General features: G+C 38.4%; 1 protein-coding gene across 1 annotated transcript; it reads right to left on the reverse strand.

Moving 5' to 3' along the window:
• Nucleotides 1–3,929: 3,929 nt before the first annotated feature.
• On the reverse strand, nt 3,930–7,685 carry LOC106934967 (hydroxysteroid 11-beta-dehydrogenase 1-like protein). The gene is made up of 6 exons (XM_015015161.1): nt 7,514–7,685; nt 5,579–5,709; nt 5,119–5,322; nt 4,937–5,030; nt 4,411–4,576; nt 3,930–4,330 (listed from the first exon to the last, which is right to left on the reverse strand). Exons 1-6 carry the CDS (start codon nt 7,596–7,598, stop codon nt 4,147–4,149), a joined length of 864 nt encoding a protein of 287 aa, XP_014870647.1. The 5' UTR covers nt 7,599–7,685; the 3' UTR covers nt 3,930–4,146.
• Nucleotides 7,686–7,969: the final 284 nt, after the last annotated feature.

The following is a 7,969-nucleotide window of genomic DNA, read 5'->3' on the forward strand; positions in this document are numbered from 1 at the left end:
AAAAAAACCGTGTGGCTCTCCCTTGGTTCTGGGGGGTGCGCTCCCCCCCCCCCCCCCCGCATTGTCTAATGAATATTTTTATGTTTGAACAAATTAGGATGTTAAACGATTATTTTTTCTGTAATAAACTCACAGAGACAAATCTTTGCTACTATTGTCTTCTAGACGGATGTTTCTTTCTGCTTTTTTTTCCCTTTTGAAATGAAAACAGCTGTGTCAAAACAGTCAACACAGACTGAAGATGGGTACAATTGCATACCGACTGTAGCCTGCAAAAGTATTTATACCATTTGAACTTTGTCAAGGTTTGTGTCATTTGTGATTTACTATTTAAAAACGTGTAGACTAGTCATACCCACGCCTGATTACTGACCAATTTCTACAATCAGAATAACTTATAACCTACCTCTAACAACACAAAGTAGCCACACATCATCTAGAGAAATTCAAGAACAAATGAAGAGCAAAGTCCCAGAGAAATATCAGTCTGAAGGGATGATGGAACTGTAGTAACAGTGTCAGATTTGCATCGAAAAAGCGCCCCTATTATTTTCTATCCAACAACCCGCACTGGCTGAACCTGAGCAGTGGCAGTCACTCCAAAGCAAGGTGGCCAGCAATCACTCTTAAGACTGATGCTGCTGATAAAACGATGTACGGTGGGAACAAAAGCCAAAGATCATGTAAAGATGCTGACTGAAGCTGGTAAGATTCTGTCAGTATCAACGTGTACCAACAGGGACCATTACTCCAAAAGACGCTGGACTGCTCTTTGCAAAAGCACACAGAGAAAAAAAACAAGAAAAAAAAATATTTTTGGAGATATGTCATGGGGTCTGATTACATTAAAGAGATGTTTGGTGATAATGATCTTCATTTGTGGTTGCAACTTGGAAAAAAAAAAAAGTAAAACGTTTAAGGAGTGTGAATACTTTTGAGCAAACAATAATCTTATCCAAAATCTTATCCAAACTCAAGATGAAGTGGCCAGCTGTCTTACAGAGATGGTAAAATTCACCAATTTTCTCTTTCAGTCTGCTATGGGAAGACTAAACGCTCACAAAACACGCGCTTCTTGAAAGAGAGTAAAATGTGCCCACTCTGGAGCCTTAAGCATCTTCCAGGGCTTTGTTCGGAGCTGGAGACAATTAATAACAGTGAAGCTGGATGGATTCAACACATTCTAACAGCACTCAGCAAATCAATCTCTTATCGTAATGTTAGGTTCTTTGTGATTACCGTCGGTGAAAGACACACTGTACATAAAGCTTACTTAATGCTCACTCAAAATAAATATTAAAAGTTTAGTTGAAAAGTATAAAATCTCAGCCTTTTTACAAGAATTAAGACAGAAAAGGCGTGTTCCTTCAGTCAGAAATAAACCTGCAAATTATCTCGGCCTAAAACACCATCAATAAACCAAATGCATAAACTTTACAACGGTCATCCATGATACTCTGGATTGCTTGCATATGTTTTCTGGTGAGTAAATGATCGAATTTATAAGGCGGCAGAAAAGATTGGAGCGAAATCAAAACAGATCAAATTTAAAGCTGTACTCAGTGAGATCAAACATTCTCTTTTTTTGATTCCCTTTTCTAAAAAAAATATCTTTCACTTTTTCCCAGGCCAGTGGCAGGCTGTGATTAGCATCCACACAGCATTAGATTCTAGCCAGTGAACAGAGTGTGAACATCAGGGCTCTTCTGTCTGTAGCCCAAAATATGTGATGGATGACGTCAGACAGAAATTTGTTCCCAAAGATGAACAAGTAGCATGTTTTTTTTTGTTTGTTTGTTTGTTTTCTATGGACATTGACTATGTAGAATGTCCATAGTTAAGACACATATGCAATAGAGGAATAGGGACTATTGTAATTACATTTAAGTTGGACATTTCAAAATCTTCCTTGGTGCAGATCAGATTATAAAGTGTGTCTTGCAATCTCACTATGTCTTAAAATCACAAACTTTCTCTATGAAAACTATTCTATTGGATTTGTAATAGTTTTACATTAAAGTAACATATAAAGTTTGTAGTTTCACCTGCTGCTGTTCGCTCACGCTCTGTAACCTCTGTAACCTGGTCCGAGCTGCTCTTCCTCATCCTCCTCCACTTGCATCATGCCTTTTTCTCACTCAGAAGATCGTCTGCTTCTGAGTTTTTTTTAAAACTCAGAAGCAGACGATCTGAATGCCACCTCTCAGGTCTTACAGGTAGTCAGCCTTCCTCAGCAGCTACACTGTATCTGAGGCCAGACCCAGGGGAAAACCTCAATAATGTACTTAATACCCTTACTTAACGCATTAAGAAATGCATTAATGTGTCGCAGGTTGAATATAGTTCCAGTAAGTGTTGGGGGGGTGGGAAGGAAACCTATGTATGGAGGAGAAAGAGATGCTCCAGAAGGGTGAGAGGATTTATTGCCTAGCATTAGCAGCTCTAATCTGTTGCAGGTGTTTCTGGCTGTGCTCCCAGGCCAGCCCTGCTTTCCCTCTCCAGGAGGCCCGAGCATTTTGTGCATGTTTAACAATGGATGGGAAGGAGTAAGTAAGGCAGAACTGAAGAAGAGCTTTCTTCCTTTCCGTGGCGCCTACGGGAAGGTTTCTATCATCTTAACAATTCTCTCAAGAGTGTCAACACGAGGACAAAGAGGACGTGCGTTTCAATTACTTCCTCCAATCATCATGTCAGTCAGAAGACAACTCACTTCATATTCACGGGTTTTCTCTTCCTGTACAACCTCATCTACATTGTGTATGAGGGGAAAAAAACACATTTTAAGCAGCACTATGTTTTTTTTTTTTTTTTTTTTATACAACAAGGACAACTCCATCCTGATAAACAGAAGAAAACAGCTCAAACAGCAGGTCACAGCTTTCTGGTTGCACTACAAAAAGAGTAGACCACCGGGATGGGTTGAGCTTCACAGGGAGCCTGTGGTGCCTTTGGGATTTGGCGAACAAAGGCACAGTGAGAAGGTCCAGCTCTGCGAGGAGTCTGCTGCTCCGAGTGTGGCTACGTTTGAGCGAACAAAACTAAAGAATATAAGAGAAGACTGGAAATGAAAACAGAATCATGAGACTAAAGAAACTTAAAAGTCTAATGATTCAGGTTATAAAAATAATTATTTATATAGTGTTAATCATCAGTTGTTTTAAATAATTCAATTATAGTTCAGTTGTTTACCTCGTTCCCCTGACATACATGACGATATTGTAAATGAGCCTGAACTATAACTGCTGAGTTGCAGCAATGCTCCTTTTACAACTTAGGCACTACTGCCCTCATGTGGACATTCAGAGAACATATGGTGCCAGTGTCTTAAACACATGAAGTAAATTTACTCAAATTTAGTTCTGCGTGAAACAACATTTTGTGAAATGGTGCAAAATAAATAAGCAGAATTTAATTGAATATGAGTAAACCTTAAAAAAAAAAATACCCTAATTTTTCAATGTACCGTCATGAATGTACAACTTCAACATTTATCATTCCAAGGTGAAATTTCTTGGTAGTAGTAAATATTTTAAAAAATAAAAACTTTATCTTTACTAGTGAATGAGTCATAAAGTTACAAAAAATGCAGCCAAATGTTAGTCTTTTAAAACATGCCGTTCTGCTATTATTCTGACATGCAAGTACGTATTAAAATGGTTTTATGCATTGCAACCATACCTGATTTTCATTTTATGTCCTTTGTCACCACATATTTTTCCTGTATTAAGCTCCTTGTCATGAACCCATCTTTCTATTTTAGATATAAACTGATCTGTAAGCTATTTACTGGCTCCAAACTGTATGCAAGTAATTTTTCTTGTCTTTTGTTTTTTTGTTGTGTTTTGTTTTTTGTTAAAACCGAAATGTACTTTTCCTACTGTCATAACAAAAAAATAAAGAAATGTGTACAACAAGACTGATATCAGAAACCATATTCAAGTGTGATTTTAATCTGATAAGCAGAAAAAAAATCAGGAAGTGCAATCTTTGACACACATAAAAAGGTGCATTTCTTTAAGAAGTCTAAATCTGAGAAACATTTAAATGAATTTCAGAATCAGACATTTCCAGCAATACTTGATGTGGGCATCAAAAACTTACAATAAGAAAAAAACAACAAAAAAAAAACCCATCTCAACATGTTTCCTATGGATCGTAGTTGAGGGCGTTCTGGATGAGATGGTTTGTTAGAGGGGGATACCAGTCTTTGAAGAGGTTCATGACATATGTGTACCAGGGATAGTACAGCTCCAACTGCCTTGTTGCTCCTGTTACGATGATATTCAATGCAGCTTCTGTCGCAGGATAGGCTGGTGTCGTGATGATTCCCCTGGAGCGCATAAAAAAAGTCCTTCACATCAAATCACGACGCAAGATATTGTCCATGTTTATTGCATATGATTAACAAACCTGACTGCGTTCAAAGCTGATTCGGTGTCAATTAGTCCCAGTGTGATAAGAGAGATGGACACGTTGCTTTTCTTCATTGCAAGTTCATGGCTGAGGGCCCCAAAGAATCCATTCAAGGCAGATTTTGTTGAACAGTACGGGGCCGTGAAGGGATTGCTCAGCTTCCCTGCAAACCACAGATAAACATCTGAGTCCAGTGCAGAGTTGAGTTATAACCATGTGGCCTCTGATGGCAGAGGCACGAGCATTTGGTATAGTGTTTTTTGTGACCAGTTAATCTTAGCAGAGAGGTCAGATTAGCAGATACTCCTTTTAGGATTACCCAGTACCAGCCCACCATGGGATACAGGTCAGTAATCAGTGGGGTAAGTCATATTTTTTGATTTGTGATACTATTTTCCCACATTTGGACACAAGTTGACAAAATTAAAAAAATAAAATAAAATAAAAATAGCTACAAATGTTTGTTTTCTTTTCTTGCCCACCCCTAATACATGTATCTAAATTTGCCGTCTATTAAGCTCACCTGCCATTGATGACACTATAACCATAGACCCTTTACTTTTCTCCAAAGAGGGCAAGGCTCTCCAGGCCATCTGTATGTAGCTAAAGAAATTGGGCTTCGGAAAACAAAAAGACATAATGAGAAAGATCAGAGGCACTTTCTTCCTTTTAAGCACTGACAGACCATCAAAGTGCTCCATTTACCTTCATAAGCCACTTGACGTGATCCACGTCTCCATCCCAAACGGCAAAGCGAGTCACACCAATGTGGTTGAGAACCAGGTAGTCCAAGCCTCCCAGTTTCTCCAGAGCAAAGTCAACCACTTTGTCCGGGTCAGACTCAGTAGACATGTCTCCAGATATGAAGAGAGCTTTCTGGGCCCCCAGACTCAGACACTTCTCAGTAACCTGTGAGCGAAACAGAGTAAATATGAGAAAATATACAGACTAGCCTGAACATTAACATATAGTTTGACTACTGTATGTTGAAACCACCTGATCATTTTCTATGTAAAACTAAAATCGATCATTTAAAAAAAAAAAAAGTGTCACATTTACATGTGTGCTTTTTGGAAGCCGTTTTATTATTACTTGCAAAATTGACTGAATTACTACACAGTACTCAAGGACAGAGAAAACTGCTATAAAAGAAAAAAAACCTGACCTGCTGTAAAACTTTCTCCCTCCTTGCTGTGATGACAATCTGAGCTCCAAAGCGGGCGTAGTGATACGCCATTTGTTCACCAATGCCTGAACTGGCCCCGGTGACCAACACCCTGGCACCTCTGAGAGACTCTGACATAAAAACAATCGATTTAAAAAACAAAAACCTTTATTTCTACTTATAACATGAACATTAAAATGCAAGAAGAAGAACAGCAACAACAACAAGAAATGATCTGCGTTCACAAATGCACAAGACTCTCACTACATTGCATAAACTACAACCTACAGAAAATACTTGCGTGCATTTTTTTTTTTTTTTTTTACAGTCCCACATCTACAGCAGTTAACCTTGAAGACAATAAAATGTTATCTCAGCAGGCCATTGTATTGCATCTGTAATCTCTTCAGAAAGCAGATAACTAGTATTTGCTAGCTCAACTTGCAGTGCAGAAAATCAAAAAGAGGTCACGGAAGGGTCATAATCAGGGTCTTAGAAAAATCAGTTAGCGTGCCAAAGTTTTAAAATGTTATGATTTAATAACAGCTAAAAAAGTCCATCCGTCTGTTCATATGGTTTAGAATCTTTTTAATGAAATGCACCAGAAAGTGGAGCGACTGGAGTTTTCTCCAGCTGTGCACCGTTTGCCAGCTGGCTGAAAGAAGACTTCCACATTCTCCCTCTATTCACAAGAAAGGCAAAACTAGATGTTTGGAATACAACATCCATGAACGATCACAGCTACTAGAGAAGCATCACACATTTTTCTAATAAGGTAACATTATTAAAACTGCAGTTACCGGGTTTCAGGCAGCATCTCAGTAGAGATGCCAACTGCAGGGATACCTCTAGGTACCGCTAGCTTACTAAGTTTATCATAAATATGCTAATAAAACAGAAAGGCCATCTGGAAAGTATTTTTAGTATGTGCACTCAATATAGGGTTAAGGCTCTTTTTAAATGAATGACGGCGCTCAGTCTGTGGCTACAGTAGCAGACTTTAGCTGGTCTGCATAGAAGGTCTTGGTGTTTCTTGTCTCCAAAGGCTATCACTGGGGTTTAGTTCAACCTAGTTCATGGACCAATCAAGCACAATGGCACTGTGGTCATTGAACCAGGTAAGAGAGATGTTGGCAGTGTGAGCATGTGCCAAGTCCTCCTGCATCTCCATAAAGGTTGTCAGTAACAAAGGAAGCATGAAGTGCTGTAAAGATTTCCTGCTTAGATGGCAGCGCTGACCTTAAACTTCATTAAACAGTGGACCAACACAATAAGAGAATTCCCTAAATATCACTCACAATGAAAACTTTACACAGGACCTAAGTTGACTTGGATTCTGCATCTCTAGTCTCTTCCTCCAAACTGTGGAACCTCGATTTCCAAATGAAGCACGTTTATCTGAGATAACTTTGGACTACCGAGCATCAGTTCATTCCTTTATTCCTTTGGCCTAGGCTAAGCATCTCCGATCTTGTCTCTGGTTCAGGAGAGGTCTGACACATGGGGGACACAGCAGCAGAAGCCTGGACCAAGTCTTAGCAAAACCAACAGGGGCAGCAGCTGTGGACCTCAATGGCTTCTGGGCCCCAAAATGTTATCTAGTTGAAATAATTTTTTGCAAGTATAATATTTTATACACGTATAAATAAGTTAAATGGTACATTATTATGCGCATAATAAAAAAAAACAAAAAACAAAAAAACAATTTCACTTTTTGAAATCAATGAAAGAAATAAATTCGTTTTTAGAATTCCATTCTGAAACTATAAGTTGCCTGCATATTGTTTACAGTCTGTTTTTATTACCACATTTATCTGACATCAGTCTATCATGCTCACAATATGCATGTGAGCGTGTGCTGCAATAAGTGATTGACTCAAAATGTATCATTAGCAGTTGGATTTATGGAAGCAGTAATACATTTATTTAACTTACCTGGATCAAAACTTGGTCTATTCCACTTGACAGCTACATAGCCAACACAAATGCTAGCAATTACAATCTTTACGAAGGCTCCCATGTTGCTTGTGCAATGTTTTTCTGTGTGTTTCAGTTTTCAGCTGTGAGCTGGAATGTGTGTAATAACGCACTTTCTCGTTTTCCGTGTTTTCCGGACGTTAAGGGGGCGTGGCTCCCAGGTTAATGTTTCATTGGACTAGATCTCCTGGTGAAATCCATGCTTTACTGTTGTGAGCCATGAAAAAAACAAAAATACAATTATTATTATATGTGGATGTATAAAAAAGTAAATAAATAATTCAAATAACTGCTCGTTTTTATATTATCAGTTATTTTCCGTCTCAAAGATAAAGCAAAAGCTTTTAGAAGAACGTCTCTGAAAGACTATTATGTTGTTTTGTTGATTTCTGATTGGCTAAAAATGGTGGTCAG

Source organism: Poecilia latipinna, unplaced genomic scaffold (assembly GCF_001443285.1).
Source record: "Poecilia latipinna isolate Pla-1442-1.1 unplaced genomic scaffold, P_latipinna-1.0 Scaffold1889, whole genome shotgun sequence".
Taxonomy (NCBI): Eukaryota; Metazoa; Chordata; class Actinopteri; order Cyprinodontiformes; family Poeciliidae; genus Poecilia; species Poecilia latipinna.